Below are 20,014 nucleotides of genomic sequence, written 5' to 3'. Positions count from 1 at the left end.
TAAAAATATCATCCAACACTTTGCAGTCCACCATACTAAGGTAGAAATTCGCGCAGAGCTTGAATTCAGGTTTCCAAACCAAACTTGGTCGCTCTTCTTTCAGCTGGCATTGAAAAAAGGATTCACACCCATACTTTAGTTATTTTGTAGTAGGACTGGTTTATAGGTGTGTGTGTGTGTGTGTGTCGGCAAATAAAAAAAGAACCAAACTTTAAATCCCAATTAGCAAGTATAATTATGTTTCGATTAGCGACAGCGGCAGTCTGGACAAGCTCGACAATCACTTGTCTTCAAAGGTAATCTTTTAATTCACATTAATCCTCCGGGCTCCTTTAAATGGCACAAAATGTCTTCCGCGTCTTTGGAAATTCAACTGTTAGCGTCGATCCAAATGTAATCCAGAGAAGGCAGCTCAGGAGCTTTCGGAGGTGGATTTCACATTCCTCTAAAAAAAAAAAGCCAGGGAATAAACCCATTCAACAGGAAAGGTGGAAAGCTGACTTTTTGTCTTTTCCTGTTTTCCAACAGGACACTTTGGAGGTCTTAAGCGCACGCACACGCAAGCACACACACACACACACAACAAGAATATCAAAATCAGCAGAAAAGCTTGCCTTGTAAGCACACCATGACAGTTTGTTTTGCCTCTTCACAAAGCAAAGCTTCAGTTTCCCACTTTAGAGCTAAAACATCACTACAAATTACAGTCCAAGGAATATTTTACAGACTCTCGATCATGACATTTACACAATTTTTTTTCCCCTGACGCGCAGAGAAGAATGTCCGTAAACTCCGACTGAACTGGCCGAATGGCACCACGACCGATTTTTGAGACAACTTACCCTTTTCTCACTTTCTTAGTACACGGCCCAATATTGAGTTCCCTCGCACAGAGGGACGGCGAGGATAGTGAACGCATCTTTGAACGGCCTCCGCTGCCCTGGCGTGAAAGCCTCGGAGCAACTGGAGTTAAAACACCAGACAACCAGAGTGGAATCCTGAAGTTTCACGGGTTACACCGGCCTAAAATGAAACCAAGGAGTCTCCGGTTTAGGAGAAAACAGGAGGTTCTAGCCCTTCGAAGTCGCCCGGTACGCGTTTCAGCCCGAAATGTCCTGTGACTGTTGGCGCGTCGTCTGTGCCACCCCGTAGACTTTAGGTTGTACCAGAGAAGGTTGAGTATGAGTGGGTTAATCAGATTTGAGGCTAAGCAACAGCCAACAGACAGTCCTGCTGACTGTCCGAGGGCCAAATGTGTGTGGGGACATGGGGCTGGATAGAGGGGGGTGGGGGCGGCTAATCCTGTTAGATTCTTAATCCCCACTCCAATGCATGTGTACCTGCACTTGCATGGTTTGGGCAGCAGGCCAGTGTTAACATGCTAACCGTGCTAGATGGCAAAGCATCCGTCGACTCACTTACGGACCTTAAAATGAATTGTTTGAAACACTAATCGGTAATTCCTGATGAAGTGGTTTGTAGTGTACACACACATGTAAAGATTTCGTCATGGGAAAAACATCCTGGTGAAGGAAGAGTCCTCATTGTTGCAAAATAATGAGCAACAGTTTTTGGCAAAGAGATTTTCAAGGTCATATCGGTGGTTATGCACCAGTCAGCAAGAGTCTTTCGGTGAGAGAGCCCGATCGTCTCATTCCATGTCAAAGGGGAGGGGAAAAAAAGGGAAAACAACAATAAAAGAGCTGAACTCAACACTTCCAGGAATTCAAGGCTGAAATGGGAAGTCCTAATACATCCCTGTCAGGCACGCCGTTCCAATCCTCCATCAAACCTGGTCGACTCGTCTAACAGGCACAACATCCTACTTTGTGACACTTTGAAAAACAAATGTCGTAATTAAAGCTCCTGCATTTTAAAAACGGCGGGCCATTTACTGGACATTGTGAATGTATTTTATTACCCAAAATCCATTTGAGTTAAGCAATTTCCCCCAATCATATCCGCAAATCATATTATTCAGCCCTCTATCCTAAATGACTGAACCCAAGAGACAAGAAATAAAGAGCTTTAGCAAGAAGTAGAAGAGGATCAGCTTCCCTCTGAACTAAAAAGAGATAATTAAAAACATTTGACTTACTGTCATCTTTCCAGGTTTATGCCAGTACCTGAGAATTTATAAAACATGCACAGATCTTTTTGGCTTTTACTTTGCAGCTAAAACAAGGACACTGTCGCTTTGAGAAAAACCGGTGGAGGGGAAATAACCGGGGGTCGAGCTCAAGTTATCACCGGTAGCTTCTGACTGATGATTCCACTCATTAATGTAACAGGGAAATCGAAGCACAAGTTCAATTAAATAGTTGCTGTCTATTTATTTCCCCGGTTTAATCTGCTCTTCTGGTGACCCATTTCAGGCCTGAGCGGTCACTGATCCCGCATTGGCAAGGAGATCATGTGATCAGTGTCGTCGTGGGGCGCCTCAGAGGCAAACACTGAGCAGAACATTTGACGCGTTTAAATGGAAAACTCTTTGAACGGTAACATTTACCATCATGATATCGCATTGATGTTTAGGTGATAGACTGATCCCAGTTGATGATGTTTTGCTAGCGGCGTCCGTGACCGGAGCGATTAAACACACCTCCATAAAGCGGAGGACAAATCCCGAACGAACACGCCGTGTACGGCTGGGTATATACTGACCTATTTACGCCGTCGTCGGCGTCGTGAAGCGTTGCCTCAATACCGCTGTCGGTGTCCACATCCTCATGCATCTCGGGAGGCACGAGCGCTCCCGTGTCCTCGTCCGTGAAGGTCTCACATTCACTGTAGGTGCTCTCTGAGCCCAGGTATGCGCTGTCTGTCACCTCATTTTGCTAAAGCGGGAGAGAGAAACATTTTATGGCTTAGATTCGAGACCTTCTGAGAACTTCATCATACATTGCAAATAGGTAGCTTTCAAAAGCCTTTGGTCCAGTCTCAAAAAGCAGCATTACGAATGGACCTCTAAATCAAGCATTAACTCCATTAACCTTGACCAGCATTAATTACCAAAGGTGATAACCTTATCAAGGACTGTATTGTTACAAAGGCGAGGATTATGATAACGTAGATAAAAAAAAAAGGCAGGTTAAATTGGAGAGGGAGAAAAAAAAAATATTCACAGAGACTCTTTGTTCATTCTTCAAAAGTCTGGTTATTGGCAGGGTTGCAAGCAGCACAGACAACTAAACAAATCACACAGCACGAAACTTCAGACACTGTTCGGATCGTTTCAGAAGGCCGTTCCAAGCAAATCCTGCGTATCGACACCGCCAAGACACAGATTCAAACAAAATGAGCGGAATCAAAGATGAAGTCAACAGATTAGACGTTCCGGAGTACAGTTAGTATCAGTTATCTGTTGTCAAACACAGAAGTCACAGAGGAGTCGCGTTGGAAATTGACACATACCAGCTGAAACGGATTTTCCAAGGAGGCTGGACCTAGAGGAATATCCACCATAGCCAAAACCATTCTCTCTGCCCGGCGTCACTGACAGGAAAAATGGCCTGTCATTAGAGCATCCCAAACCTAACTACTAACCCTTCCTCGCCTTCACGCTCACACGGAGTGTATTAGGGGGAAAAAAAAAAAAGAGGTGGTGGTGGCGGGGGACTACAAACACTGCCGTTGAGCACCGCTGGGTGGTCAAGGGGTGGAGACAGAGGCAAAGTCCAAACCAGCAACGGCACTCAGTTGTAAAAGTCAACCAGCTTTCTCCCTCTCAGGTCTGGAAAAAAACACAGATAGACAACTGCTTTTCCTCAGCTCAGTCACGAGGGCTTCACTTCCTGGCTCAGCTTGACAGGATAGATTATTAACAGTGTACGAAACATGTAGAACTGGACAAGGATTGATGATAATAAATTACATAATCCTGCTCTTTTATCTTAAGATAACAATGCAAGCAATCTGCCTGTGATTTGAATTTCATAGCTAGAAACCATTAACATTTTGTCTCGTGATGTATAAACTTAAGGGGAAAGTTAGCAGTGGTGGAAAAAACTCAGCAAAGGAAAAACTGGGTGGATGAAACCTTGAATTTCTCTTAAACCAGGCCTCAGCCTGAATAGCCTCACCTTGCTTGTTTTGAAAGCAAACAGGGCAAGAACAGTGTGGCCATTGAGGGAGAGGAAACCCTTTTCTGCTAAAAAACCAAATGAAAAAACAAGGCTACGGTTGCAGGTGTGGCGTCTGCTTCAAAAGATGCAGCGCTTTACCCGTAACTACTTACAGTTTCCAGTACACAGCAGCTACCGGAATATTTTACACAGAAAACCCATGGATACGTTCATGGCATGGATTACTCAGAACTGAAAGTCATTTCTTCCATTCCTTTGTGAAATACATATACCTGAAACCACGAAGGGTCCAAATCCACATTGTAAACAAGATACCGATAAAAATACATTTATTTTGTGGGTACTTTTCATTTTTACATTTTCCGCATTTATAAAACCTGATTTCTCATCCAACGAAAAAAGCTAATGCACGTCAACTTGATGACATTTGACAAATGTCAACATATAAGGGGGACTCTTAAGTTCTTGCACCTCCCAGTTAGAGCGCCTCCGCTGTCTTTTGGAATCTCGGCGTCGTCATCGAAACCTGTACTTTATACAAGGCACCATATTAGTGCCTCTCTAACAATGTGGTAGTCACAACAAATGTGAAAAGGCTACAGTGCTGGCCAGCATTTTCTCACAAACTGTTTAAGGGAACACTGAAGTCAGTCATGCAATGGTAAAACCATGCAGGCAGTGAGACTAAATGAGGAGCCTTTTAAAATACCAACCTATACATGTAACTCGTACCAAGCGAAGGCGCTGATCCGGTGCAAAGTGCAGTCATAGTTGTGAATCCGTGCTCAAAACGCATGCATTTGCAGCAACATTTCTGCTCCGCAAAGGCCAGTAACTAGATGATGGTTAAATATACGAGCTCAGTGGGAGGCAAGAATTCTAGATATGCCAACCACGACTGTAAAAACACAAGTCCACGCAGATGTCAAAACTCTGGCACGTTCTACCTACTTCAACAGTTGTCGAAGAACAGAAAATATCAAAAAAAAAAAAAAAAAAAAAAGGCCAAAGCTCGCCAGATGCGTTTTGGTGTCAGTGAAACCAGATTGTTTCGGTCTCAGGAATATTCACATCGTGGTAATGATAGCTCTGCAAAGCCGCCAGTGAATTACAGTGGGAAGAGTGAGAGTGCACGGAGAGTTCAGCCTGTGACCTTCACGCCGCACTGTTGTGTATATCAATGGGATCCCAGTGCACAACAACAGAGGATAAGCCACCTGTTTGGAGCCTCACCTCATCGTACTCCTCTGGACAGCCAACAGCTCCATCCCCTGGACTGTAGTTCACGGTGTAGAGCTGTGACTCTGGAACTAGAGGTTTAAAGGGAAGAGTAGAGGTTTACTGTGTGCAGGATAAACATACAGCGTCAACATCCAACGCAGCCTCAACAAACACAAGACTGTTACGAATGTTTACGCACAAACAAAAAGCCGCGGTGAGGAAAGGAAGATAAAGTGAATGTCAAAATCAATTGATAGAAAAGTGTTTTGTAAAACAGGTGTTCGAATAGTACCAGTACTTTGAAATAGTGAAACATTTTATGCGCATGTTTAAGAGAACTAAAAGTTACGAGGACCCTTTTTAACAATTTCTGCAAAATCTTACAATTAATTGAAATATATTTGCTTAAATGCTTAAACTCCAGTGTATTCTTAGATCATCTTTGCTTTGCAACCTGTGGCATTTTCTTCAACATGAAATGCTTCAAATTACAATGGACCTTATGCAGTTCTTTATTTACTCTCCACCTTCACATACAGAGATATCCACGTTGGTCTAACTAATCAGTTCTTATACAAGTTTTTGTTCAAATACACAATCAGCGCATTTTAGAGGTCATACTACTTACTGCCGGACTTCAGCATATTTACAGTCTGCAATCTAAGCTTGGTGTGACAGTAAACATCTAACTTTGACACTAATGTGTCAAGGCTATCCATTCTCATGTGATACATTTACTGGCAATGTAAAACAATCAAAAGGCTAGACACAAACAAAATAAGTCAATATAGGCTTGTGTATCAAATCCCCTGTAGACAAGTAATGTAACCTGAGCTGGACATTTCAGCTCCTGTATCTAGTAAACAGATATGTGAATAGCACCTGACTGAGAGACCGGGACCCAAACAGGTCTCTGAGAGCCGCCAGTAGAGCCAGAGATGGTTGCGCCCCAGGTCTTACATATTCAGATGCTCTTTAAGACATGCACACATTGCAGTCAAGTGAAATGACATTGCTGGAAGGAGACTCCTGCAGAATAACACGGCTTTCAGAGGCTGAGCACCTGTTGTGGTCTCTCCTGTTATTCCAGGCATGCAGAAAAAGGCATTTCCATAACCTACAGCCATGTCTTTATTAAGGGATCCGCCTGCCAGTAACAAGAGCGCCAGAACGAAACTAAACTAAAAAAAAAAAGAAAAAAAATCAGATTGAGTTTGAAAGCCATGTGGTTTCTTTAGAAACAGGTCCGCTTGCTCGTCGCTTAAAAAAAAAAACAAAAAAAAACATGTACTCAGGTGACGGCAGCGGCGAGCCGCAGGAATGGCGTGGAACGTCAGACAAGACTTACGGCACCTAAAATCAATACTGAAGCAAAGAGGGGCCTTGAAAAACCAGTCCTTATTACGCTGAGGAAACACTTGCGTATCAGACTTACCGAAAATGATATCGCGTATAACAAATATTGATTGCCTCACTATTACCGTTAAGCTTACTTTCAAGGTTGTGTAAGAGAGAGAGAAATAAGGGCGCCGGGACAGATGGTTAATAATTCAGGTGAACAGGACTCTCTGCTCAAACCCCATCTCTGTCCTACTCAAGCTCTGAAACCTCACCGACCCGAGCAACCTGTGCATCCAAGCGTCTCCTGCTTTTCAGCGCATTACTTATTAATTTTCTGCGTAACCAGAGCTCTGCAACCTCAAAAGCCTCGGGAAACAGTTCTACGTCTCGATAGGCCGCGCAGAATGAGGTAAACAGCACGCTGTTGTGTTGACGTCACCGCTGGTTTGACCGGGTGTCAGCAGCCGGCTTGCGTTGCTGCAAAAATTCCTGGGAATGATTTCACTTGAGGATGTCAGCTCGGCAAGAATAAATCAATCCTCCCAACTTCATGCGCTGCCATTTCCAAGGGAAAGAGATATCAACTTACAGCAAGGCAGAAAATGCGTTTCGCGAGACCCGAATGACTTGATTGTTTGGCTGCTAAACAGCTGTTCCTTACACCCACTTTGAAAGGTTTTCACATAGTAATCCCATCTGATGATTTTAAAAAAATCATTCATTTCAATCCTATTAATGTATTTGTTTTCCATAATTTCAAAGGCAGATTTCCATGGTTTGCACGGTTGTGGCTAAATTCTTATAGCAACTATACAGACTGCTATTTTCCTACATTCTTAAGAGATTTATGACACACCGGTAAAAATGTATCACACTTACCTCCATTGCTAATAGCAGATATCCCACGGTGGAAATCTTCAAAACTGATAACTCCCAGGCCACTGGGATCCAAAAACTTGGTCAGATCCTTAACCTGAAAGACAGAATTTGGAAAACACTTAAATCTTCTATTCTGGTACTTATACAATCATTTGAATTGCATAAATGCTTTCAATGATGTGATACTTAAGATGATATTTCCCCGCACACAGGGTGCGAGGAAGACAAAAAAAAAAACATTTGACCTCAAGAGGGTAAAAATCAACCTTTACAAAATGTCATGCGTTGTTACTTTTACTGCATCAAGAGCAGCGATGGATTTACAAGGGTTTTAGCTCGTTCAAAGATCACACGTTCCCTGAGCAACGAGGAAAACGGCGATAAATGTTCACAGTTACAAAGACAAGGACATGCTGTGGTAAGATATGAATAAAGTGCATACATTCATACATAAATCTCCATATAAAATGATATATTCAGTTACTAAAATAACGAGAAGTCTTAGCGCAACACAGATGCATTCATTGCATATTCAAATACGCATGCTTGTCATCTGAAGCAATACAGGCTTTGGTGTTAAAAAAAAAAAAAGTCTCAGCGCTCAAGGGTTAAATGGCTTACGTAAGTGCGTCTATACTGTATATTCCAACAGTCAGTAACCTGGCAACAAGAGGATGTGTGCTTCAGCAACTACAAGTCCGCAGAGCATAGAAAAACATGAAATCGGAGCCGATCTGTGTCGAGAACGAAGGAATTCTGTGGCGCTTTGGCTAAAAATCATCTTTGTCTGACTTCAAATCGGACCGAACCGGGATGCGAGACTTGCCTGTGCGTTTACAGAAATGTCAGCGGCACCGAGCAATCAAACCTATTTACACAAATAATAGACTACACCAAATGCCATTCATCACAAAATTACAGTAACCCATTATTACAGTATAATTTCAGGCACATATCACTGACAGAATAGTCTGGGAGGGAGCCTGAGAGGTTGTCGGGTGAGGTTTCAGTGGTTTCAGCTCGCTTATTCTTTGGAAAGTAAGCACGCACGGTGAATATCTTACTGGAACCACTATTATGTGGCGGGGGATTGTTGTTTTGTTTTTTACTTTCTCTATCAATTTCACACTGAAGCAAGTTTATCTGCTCAGGAACACTGATCCGCCTCTGGAGGCTGGGAAGGTTCAAACTGCTAATTCTGTACGCTGAATCCAGGAACCCGCTTGGCTTATGACAGAAGTTATGGGAATTAAAACCATCTGTATTTAGCGAGCGGAGGGGCTGATCTCACTGAACGGTGGGTAACACTGACATGCTAAGTTTAGCAAGTGGAACCAAGAGTCATCCAGCAACCATCTCCCTTTGCCTACACCTGCCCACACAGACATGTTTGCATAGGCGGTAATAAGGGCTGGTAAAACGGGGTATGTCATGTTTGAAATGGAATGTGGTGGAATGGATTTGTTTGAATAAAGAACTTTCTTTTCCGTTTCGCAGCATCACAGTTCACAGGAAAAAAAAAGTGCCGCTTTTCTGCAACACCTCTGCCGGGAGAGGAAAGTTAAGCGCAGCGCAGAATTGGTGTCTTTTCCCCGAATGACATTTTTAAATGACACTGTGAATACGTATTAGCTATTTAAGTCTGCAACAACGGACTGCAGCAGCACAACTAACCACAAACTAACAGCAAGAAAAGCAAACAAAAGGCAGACGAAACATGAGCAGAGGAAAACAGAGAAGCGGTGATGAACAACTTAAGTTGTATAGTAGAATACCCTTTCCCGACCTTAATAAAAACAGAAATTCCAATCTGAGATCAAGCATGAAGGTGAAATGATATCCCGTGTTGAGTAGACAGTCAGTGTTTCTGAAGGCAGCTTGCCAGAGAGCAAAAACCATTAGCTGTCAGTCAGTGTTGGGCCTACAATGAGTGTCCGTGTCCATAGTATCTGCGCCGTGTTTTCCCTTTGAATTCTCAGCCTGGCTCTGGTCCTGGAAGTTCATTTTCCCGATTCATTTTCTCTATAGACTTGGAAAAGAAGCCTGAGCCCAGATTACCAGCTTGCAGATGAATCAATAAAACATTCAATTCAAGGAAAATGTAAGAGGGGGGGAGAACAAACACAAAACCCTGAATAGGAGTGAAAGAATAACAATGGCATAAACCACTGAGAAGGGTACTTTTTCCTCCTACAACATTTTAGTACATCTTGGTAATATTGTTGATAGAATATTTTTCCCCCTCAAACTAGGTTTAGCTCTTATAGCAGGAGAACCGATTGTCTCACAGTCCACTCAGTCGTGGAACTTTGGCCTTGCAACTTTATGTATTTATTCTCATACTGACAATCCCTGACAAGAAAATGAATGGGATTTTCATTTCTGGAAATGTGAGCTGGTGGTCACAGAACTGCTCCACAGTCAGCACCCCGTGTTAACAATCGCTTTGATTGGCTGGTTAACTTTAGAAGACCAAGGCACAGTTCAGGACCACGGAGCGAAAATGTTTTGGGTTTTTTTTTATAGAATCTGTAGTAGACAAGTGTCGCCCCTTCCTTGTTGTCATCTGTTTGTTATTTCCATCATTTTATTGGAGTTTCTTTTCGCCGACTGTTCCTATCCCGAGGCTGGTTTCCCTCCGAGCTAACACGATAACGACAATGTCCAAGCTGTTTCCTCTCGGTCTGTCGGTAGTTTGAGCATCAAACAATCACCAGCAATTCTTTGAAGCTCATTAAGACTGACTGGTCAATTACTTTTGCCAACAGAATACTAGAAATCTGGTTGAAATGATCACGTTGTCCATAAATAGAAAAATGACGTAGTTCACAAAAACAAACGATTTTCTGGTTACCAGGGTGAGTGTCTTGATCTAATGTCAGACCACCATGTAATTGCATGCTTGATGCTTAACTGGGCTAAAACAGGCCCCTCTTTGAAAAGTTCCCCATTTTTTCAATACAATTTACATGCACACAAGAAGCATAATAATTAGGGTGAAAATTTCTCTCCAACATATTGAGGTTTTCTTATTCTTTCATTGACACACACACACACACACACACAGAGGAAAGAATTGGAAAAATTAGAAAATGCGAAGAAACAATGAATAGAACCTTGTCAGGAGTTAAGGTCCGTTCTTTCTCAACTAAAAGCCGCTACTTTTTTCATAGGTTTCGAACCATGAGGCTTATATAAAGGTGCAGCTATTCTCCAGAGTTTTCTTTCACTGCTAGGGGCGCTCTAACAGGAATGAGAATCAAAACTAAGAAAAATCAATGCAAAGAAGAAAAAAAAAAAAAAAACCTTTTTTAAGCAGATAGAACACGAATGACAATTACCAGCTATGAATTATTTTCAAAATCCTCACTCCATCATGGAACCCACAGGAAGAAGTTCGTATGATGCAAGTTTTAAGTTGAAGGCCATCAATCTTGCTATCCAGGAAGGAAACCGCACTGCTGCACGCAAGCTTAGCGTCAATGAATCTTTGGTGAGACGCTGGAGCTGGCGGCGGGAAGGGCTCTTGCAATGCCAAAAGTCGAGAAAAGCTTTTAGAGGACAAAAAAAGGCATTCACAAAAACCGTCCGTATGCGAAAAGCATCCTTTTCTGATGTCTGTCAGTGGATCCTAACAGCGTGAAGTGCTGTGAAAGAATCCACCATCACCAATGGGTTCTGAAAGGCTGGACTGCTGCGCATCTACAGAGCCAACTTCACCGATGGATGATAGTGACACAAAAAGCGAGACCGATGGCGACCGATGTCACGAAGCCCTTCTGAGGTTGTTTAACTCAGACACTGAAGAAGACGACTTCATGGGTTTCAGTGAAGATGATTAAGGTGCCTTGTGATTTCAAACACAATAAAATGAAGATAAATAAATAACTATTATTTATTTTCTCTTGGTTCTGTTCCGTTTTGATCAACAAAGTTGCTGCCGTGTTAAAAGGCACTGTTACGAAAGAATCTATTCAGGAACATACATTTGCATTCAAAGTTCAAAATCATTCGGCACACGCAGTAAATATCTCATTTTTTAATATAGATATCTGTGGCTTCTAACCCGGCGCAGCTTGTATATCCATTTTTTTTTTTTTTTTTTTTTTTTTAAATAGAGCGAATGCATCTTATATATAGGTGCGGCCTATAATCCAAAATATACGGTAACGTACAAGTGTATTACTACCAATCAAACTGAAGACAGCAGCATATCCTTGCTACAAATATACAGACATATGTGGTTTTAAAATATCGGAGAAAGACAAAAGTCCAAGGAAAAAGTGACTGATAATCTAGTTACGCCTTCATAGTCCATGCTACTTCCGCTCACTCATAAGAAAACTTGTACTCAATCTTTTTTCTAAGAAAAAATTAAAACAGCAAAGGGAAGCACAAAGGTTGTTCGACAACACTGGACTTCCTGATTGAAACTGCTAAAGCTTACAAACACAGGCTAACTTGGAAAAGCACCTTGGAAAACTAAAAAACAATCACAAAGGAAGCATGCACTGTAGAGCCAATTTCACTTCTATGCTCACAGACATTCGTTAGATATGGTAGCACAACAAAGGGGGAGGAAAAGCATAATGTTTCTGTCCAAAAATCAGTGTATACCCAAGAAATATCAGCACAACTTTGCTTTTCTGCACAGTCGCCACAGTCCAAAAACACTAATGCACAAGCTCCGGCAGGCAACTCATTATTAGTATTTCTGATATTTCTACCAGCACCTTTACATTTAAATACATATTTACTTCAAACACTTTCCATGGGGTTTATTTTTGAGGTAGTATGAAAAAAAGGCAAACCCATAAGCACATCATGTCAATGTTTACATTTATTATGTGCGCCTCAGCTCGTTACCTTGCTACCGCATCATGCTTCGTGAACATAAATGGAACTGAGGTGACGCTAACTATCAGACAATGGCTCCCCAAGTGCACTGGATCATCAAGGCGGATAATGAGGGCAGCACCTTTCATCGGATGACTGGGCAGTTAGCAGGTTGTTAAAAAAAAAATTTAAAAATTTTAAAAACATGATTGCAAAATTGTACCTTACGCTACCTTGCTAACGCAGACCCGATCGACAACTGTGAAGTCGAAACTGAGGAATTTGTGTCAAATCCTCTGCTGAGCAGAGCAGTGACAGCACCGTCGTTTTTTGGTTTCCTCTATTTGTGTCTAATCAGTGATTGGACACGCCTGACCGCCTCTACACAAACCACTTTTGTGCATAACCCCATGGAGAAGAATGGTCTTTGGTGAGAGACTTTCCTGAAGGGGATCTCACAATGGTTCCCATTCAAAGAAATCTGTGATGTGATCATAAACGCCACAAATTCAGAATGATTTCGGTGCATAAAATATTAATGCCCATTTACGCAAAGTTGACTCAGGAGGGGGTTAAGTTTGAGGGCACGGGACATTCCATTGTGGATTAGAGGGGCAGTGCATAAAAGCAGCATGTGAGGGGAGGCGGGCTGGCTAACGTGGAGTTGGGGGTGTCGACTGACATGAGCGCTATCGCCACAATGGAGTTCAGTGTGGCGCTTTTGTGCAGAATCGGGGTCAAAACCAGGAGTGGAAAAAAAAAAAAAAAAAAAAACTAAACAAAAACAGAGCATGGTGGTTAGGAAAATCTTTGCAATAGCCAAAAACTTTGATTTTGCACATTTGAAGAACATCTTATGTTTGAAGACGGTTTTCCCTGTTATTCAAAACCATGCAATTCCACATAAAAAGGCAGGAGGTGCAGGTAAAAAACACGTGATTAACATTAAATGATGATGAGAGAACGACACTAATTTGATTTAGGGCAGGGCAGGTGTCCTCTATCTGCTAAAGTAAAACAGATCTCCTCTAAATAAATAAATAAAACAAGTCCTCACATAATGGTCATTTCTAAAAATGTGTTAAAACGAAAAGAATGTGAGGGAACTGGTTGAGGCAAAGTAGTGGACCGGTTTTAAAATTGCTGGTTATAGCCAGGCAAATAACAAGTTGCATCCCAACACCATATAAAGGGAGGTTGTCCTCTTGTTAGCAGTATTGGGGAATTGTTGTATTCAAATTGGCAGATCACATGGGAGACACCCTTATTTTATTACAAGCTGAAAAACTATCAAAGCTCAAACCGCGATGGTATGAAATTTATGAGGCCAACTTAATTGGGAACATCCATCTCAACAACACAAGAAAACCTTGAGGAAACAATGGTAATCATAAGACTCCGATCACCGGAGACACACAAACATTTTTAATTTAATGAAAAATGCTTAAAAGAGATTACTGGACTACATCAAATCTGCCAAGGCTTTGGCTCGTAATTAGATAATAAAGTCAAGGGAGAACCATCTTTGAAAACACAGAGATGAACAGGCAAGTCTGACATCTGACAGCTTTCCACAAAATAAGTCCTCTTCCTATTTTGATAACGAGGTCAGCGGTCCCTACTTTGCTGTGAAAGGAGGTGATTACATGAATACAAATCGAGGTCATATTCAAATGGTTCTGTCCTCTGGATTCTCCCTTTTTGTACGGACATTGTTCAGGTACAATATGACTTCCATGCATGAAAAAAAGAAAAAGGATTCGAACAGTTGATATCACTCATGACCAAATATTGGTCATGACCAAATATCATGACCAAAGTTTAGTTAAGACAATTCATATTTCATTGTATTTCAAATTAAGACAATTCATATTTCATTGTATTTCTTATTCTTCCTCCTTTCTACTATTATCTATTACTGTTATGTTTTTTACTTGAAACTCTGGCACAACAATTTCCTTCGGGATTAATAAAGTTGTTCTCATCTCTCATCTCAAAATATTTTTTAACACATCCTGACATAGTTAAACATAGTGTAACTGTAGCTTTAGAAGTAAAGCAATACTGTATCGTTTGTTTACATTTGCATCCCTGCACAAAAACCGAGTTTCTCTTCATATCATCAGACTAATACACAATGCACTGTGTGTACATGAACAGTCATCCTCATGGAGGAAACATTTGCATGTTTGGCATAAAAGAACAAATTGAAAATGTATGCAAATACTTAAGGCAGCCTTCCTGCTAATGCTAATACTGTATGATACTGTGATATTTGAAAGCGGGTACATGATACAAATCAGATGTTAGACCTCTTCCAAGCCTTAAACCGCTGCCAAGTTACTAAAATACCCGTAGACCCTCCGGACTCAGCAGTGACACCTTAATTCATCAAACGGGCCAAACACATTTATAGCCGTACTTGCTGCTTGTTCCGGGATCACAGAGAACGAGAGCATCTGCTGAATGCTTACATTTCTTTAAAAGGCTAACATAAGACACCTTTGGGGTCTACGGCTGCGATCGAAAACACACAAGTAATGACAGTACAACACCTCAACAGTCTGAGAAAACGGGGACTAGAGAGACGCATAAAGATAATAACCAAAGAATAGCAGAAATTCAGGACCCACCTTCTCGACAAATTGAGCTCCCAGTGTGGTGTAAATGTACTGCATCAACATTCACTCAAAACAACAACACACTGAATCAATATGTATTTAACTATCATAACAACATCTTAGCTCTGCCCCTCAAGACAATGCCACGTGTTTGTGGATGGCAAACAAACGATGACGTCCCATTTTACTCTTAAATCCTTCACAATTCTCTCCCTGCGGAGCCATGGATACCTATGGCTAGACATAGGGCATCGGGGCAAAAGAGGCACTTTGGGCTGCGAGAGAGGGGATTACAAAGCATTAGTGAGCCAGCATTTCACGGGTACCTCGACCAAAAGCCTTGTTCAAAGTTCATCTAAAAGTTTAAAACTGAAACACTCTAAATAAAGAAACTGTTACCTGAACTGCTCCTGCATCTAAATATAAATCTTTAAAGCTCACGAGGGATATACTTATAATAAGAAGAAAGCAAGGGATTCAAGGCACACCTTATCCTCATGCCTTTGGGGCTATTTATCCACCCTGTTTCGGTGGAAGTGGCCAATATTTAGCAATGCTGGTGGAAAATATGTTCACCTTCTCTAAATTTCAAATGGAAATTATGTTAGGTATCTTCAGAGGGCCAAAAAATAAATTGAAATGTGTCAACCCTACTGAAGACAATGGTTAGACCTAAAGAGTTGAGTCAAACTGAAGCAAAAGAATGGAAAACTGGAATGGACAAACAAAATTTTCAATTGAACAAATCCAGTGCCCAAATTATAATCAGACAGCTTCTTATTACTGAGGATAGCTGATAATCTGCAGACAATTTTCTAGGCATGTTCTTGTAACCGCTTACAACTTGACTTCTGTTTCCTCTAGAGTATTATTTCTTGCTGATTTAAGGTGACCAATAATCCATTTACTCTGAACCTTCTGAAAAGAAGGTTATGATTAAAATAAATTACATGAAGAGGTTGAAAGAGGGCAATCTCAAATTACCCCCCCCCCCCCCCCTCACCTTTTGAATACTGAATTAGTAAAGAAATGGGATTTAGAAAAAGACAAGGCATTTCCAGACAGTGATTCATGTCTGGATGCTAAACCATAAAACCATTTTTTTTCCCCACATAAATATATGTTGTATATATGTATATATGTTCATCCAGCCAACCAAAGTATTTTTTCCCCATTTCCTTAATGCAAAATAACACGTTAAGCCTGGTGGCAAGCGTGACATGCAACCGCTGCGTTGGGGAAAGACCGGAGAGAGAGGGAGAGATGCATCAGCCCTTTGACAAGAGATAATCCCTCAAGCACATGCTATGCAAAACAGGAAGATGAGCATTAGTTATTTGACATATGGAGGCCTAACAGCATTCATTGTGCACAATATGTCTGACAGATTTCTATGGAATATAACCCCAATCTTGGCTTTTGAACAGTTACCAGCGGCAGGGCAAACTAATCCAGGATCAGTATTAATCATGTTAAGCTAAATCTAATAGGGCTGATTTTCCTCAGCTGCTCAAACAAAGTAAACACAGGATAACAATTGTAAATGGTAAGAGTTGGCGGTAAATATACAAAACTGGCATCTATTGGACATGGACAAACCTGCCGTTTGTATTGCTTGTCCCACCTATTTAACAAACCACTGCAGAGGCTCGTATTACCTCTGATTTACAGTGGGTCAGGGCAAAATAAACCTGATGCGGTTGTAAAGTGTTGAAACTGGAGCTAATTCCTTATACCGATACTAGCGCTGGAAATACCTCCGACACAGCGTGCAATGGATGGATAATCTAATCAGGACATCTGTAACTGAAACGCATAATCAGATCACCTTCAGACAAAGTTAAAATACTAAACACCAAACTATCTGTAATATCTGCCTCGGCCAAAAAGGACGGCGCTATATTTGTGCAGAATTTTCGTAATACAAACGTTTGAAAAGGGATCTGTATCCTGAAATTAAAGAGTTTCCAATGATAAATCACATGGATTCAAATGGATTGTGTTAAAATGGCTTTTTGAAGGAAACGTTGAGGCTCAGCAGAAAACCAATGATAAATAATTAACAGATGTGTGGCTTTACGCGGGTTTACGAGGGATATCGCTCAGCTCCTACCACTCAGAGAAAGAAAAATACTGGAAAAACGGGTCATCTTACCTGATCAGCCCCATAGGCAGCAGCAAACTCCATAAACTCCTCAATGCGAACAAAGCCATCTCCGTCTTGGTCTAAAGCGTCAAAGACGGCTTTTAGTGGAGAGACATCTTCCTCTCTTGTGCTCACAGCTGAAACCATTGGCAGTGAGTCATCTACCACCATCTTAGAGAGGGAAACTGTCTCCACAGTTTGCTCTTGAGTCCATTCCGCCTCAGGAGAAGTGCTATTTAACTCGTGAACTGAAAAATCACAGGAAACTAATTCAGGATGATGCGATCCTTGGAGCTGGTTAATATCCGTCAACTGATCCTCTTCCCCGTGTTCGCTTTTCAAATCAGGATCGCTTTCAGTCTGCACGCCCCTCAGTGGTTTTAGGTCCCGGGCTTCTTCGTGCCGGACCTCATCAGTGGTTAAGCACAGATCCAAAGCCATTGCCTCATTCCCCTGGTTTTTGGCTTCAGAGTGTATTTTGGTTTCCATGTCATCCTTCAACGCATTCTCCTCGGAGTAACTCTCACTGTGGAAGGCGTCATCACACTCGGGCGCCGTCATCAGCGGAGGTTCGTCTGACACACCAACAGCAACCGCGTCGCTCTCATTTTGCCGCTCCAAAGTTGGACTTCTACTTCCAGTAGCTCCTCGATGTTCCACACCCGCTTCCTCTGTTAAAAAAACGGTCGATAACGCCGCGCCTGTGCAGATAGCGGCTGCAGAACTCGGGCTCGGGCAGCTATCGCAATCCTGAACCTTGAAATCCAACAAATGCACGGGTCCTTCGAAGCGCTCCGTTGGTGTGCTGATGTGTTGATGGAGGAAGCTGTTCGTATGTAGATCTGGCAGGGTAGAGCGACCGGTTGCAGGCAGATCAGTCACTTGATCGGGGAATAAACCTTTGTCTCCAGTTTCAGGTGACAAAGCCTCCCCGGTCAGGGTGGGAGGGACGGCCGGCTGCTCCTCCTGTGGCAGCTCCAGCAGCGTCTCACCGGCGCCCTGTGAGTCCGACACATCCGAAGGGTCAGGGGTGACAAGGGGCTGTTCGTCTGACAGGAGGATCAAAATTGGATCCCTTTGGTTCGTCTCTGGATTCCTCTTGGAAATCTTTATTGGAGAAGCAGGTTCTTTGAGGATTAAGTCCGTCTGACTTCCGAGTGCACACGAGCCCCCGAGCGAGGCCTCCTCTGACACGCTCAGCTCCTCAAAGGAAAACTTTTTCCCAACCACATCAGTGAGGCCGGGAGAAAAAAGCCAAGACAGAGTAAAGTCGCTGATTTCATCAGGACCTTCATTATTTCCCACACAGGATAAGTCCTCTATATGCGTACGGTGGAGAGAAGCCGGGGTGTCGGTGGACAGATTTTCCTCAAACAACAAATCTTTACAAGTATAATCAGAAAAATATATGAGGCTGTCCAGCTCTACGGTCTCGTCCTGAAAAACATTTTCCTTCTCGCCCGGTGTGACGGTTTGATCCTGGTCGCTGTCTCTGAAATCCAAACCTGTCTGGCCGTCGGTGTTTTGACAAAGCGCGTCCTCGCTGTCTGAATCCAATGCGAGAAATCCGAGAGGAAATGGCTCCTCTGCCTCCCACTGTGTGTGCCCCAGAGGGCCAGACACAACTGCTGCTTCCATCTAGACCCCACCGCCGCACCTTTACGGAACCTGACAAGGCTAAGGACGTCTTTATCTCACTGCTGCCTTCAAGAACCCGTTTATCTGTTTCGATGTCATTGTCTTGGAGTGAATGTGTGCGAGTGAACCTCAGGGTACATGTTCTACCTATGGAAATTAAAACAAACGCCGGTGGCCATCGTGGGATTGTTACTTGGTGGTAAGAAACAAGCTTTACCTGAATGCAATCTGCGAGATTATGATTTCATAGACTGAAAAATCACGTGTAAATAAACCCGGTATGGTCTGTCGTTCATGGTAAATTGACTAATACATCGGTGACACGACAGGTTGACTCACTTTATGACTGTCAGGTATGGCAGGTCCACTCATGGTTGACGCCAAATGTTTCCCTTTCAGTACAACCGAAGTCAACATGCTTCACTCCGCTCTGAGGTCAGGCGTTTCCAGGAAATCATCTCCGAAAACTAAGCAGGTGAACACGACCGAGGGCGCATCTTCTCGGAGGCCGGGAATTAGCAAACAAACGCGGTAAGACACTGTTTGTCAACATTAGCTTTCTTAGCCGATTACCTAGTCTTATCCATCGCAAGCTAATTTGCCCGTGAAGCAGACAATGGTACGAAACGTCGCTAACGGCCCTCTAAAAAACACACACTTTTCTTCACGGGACTGCGACACGTCCTTCAAGAAGAGGGAGTTTAAGTTATCGGATAAAACACCGACTGTCAGCCCGCTATCCTCAGCCGAATTTATGCTAGCAACTAACGTTAACTCCTCCTTCGAGCATCCCCGCTTCTCTCACGCCATTGGCCAGTGAGGCTGCTAACTGGCTAGCTTGCAAAATTAGCCTATTAGCTCGCTAACAGGCCAAACAGTCCACCTTGTGCCCTTAACAGCGATACCAAGTCCAAAGTCGACGGCAATATCGCGAGATGTGGGAAATAAATGAGGAAAACGTCGCCTCCGTAAAGGTCCGGTATTATTTCTGCGTTTGCCGTTTTCCAGCGGCGATCCACCTGTATCCGTCAGAAGGCAGGCCGAGCGAGTGACGAGACGAAACCGTTCATTCCGCTGCAAATTCCTCCGTTGCGATCGCGTCCGTTGACAAAAATACTCCTCGCCGGACCCCCACCCCCCCGCACTGAGACAACGAAGGTGTTAGTCGGGGTGCGAAAGTTCCATCATCAGACGGCCACCCTGGCGATGTTGATCGGACAGCGGACAGCTCTCGCATCAGCATCAGC

General features: G+C 42.7%; 1 protein-coding gene across 3 annotated transcripts in view; it reads right to left on the bottom strand.

Moving 5' to 3' along the window:
• Positions 1–19,973, bottom strand: part of rab11fip3 (RAB11 family interacting protein 3 (class II)) — a 30,915-nt gene extending 10,942 nt beyond the window's left edge. The window contains exons 1-4 of one of the 3 annotated variants that reach the window (XM_086141031.1): positions 17,139–19,973; positions 7,527–7,620; positions 5,319–5,395; positions 2,665–2,837 (exon numbers count right to left, since the gene is read on the bottom strand). In XM_086141031.1, the coding sequence (XP_085997157.1) occupies positions 2,665–2,837; positions 5,319–5,395; positions 7,527–7,620; positions 17,139–18,767 (1,973 nt within the window). In that variant the 5' untranslated portion in view covers positions 18,768–19,973. The remainder of the gene's footprint in view (positions 1–2,664; positions 2,838–5,318; positions 5,396–7,526; positions 7,621–17,138) is intronic. The other 2 variants (XM_086141032.1, XM_086141033.1) reach the window with 2 other exon arrangements.
• Positions 19,974–20,014: the final 41 nt, after the last annotated feature.

This window comes from Fistularia commersonii, chromosome 33 (genome assembly GCF_037954325.1).
Source record: "Fistularia commersonii isolate RoL2024-O1a breed Wild chromosome 33, RoL_Fcom_v1.0, whole genome shotgun sequence".
Taxonomy (NCBI): domain Eukaryota; kingdom Metazoa; phylum Chordata; class Actinopteri; order Syngnathiformes; family Fistulariidae; genus Fistularia; species Fistularia commersonii.
This window is presented reverse-complemented; position numbering and strand designations above follow the sequence as displayed.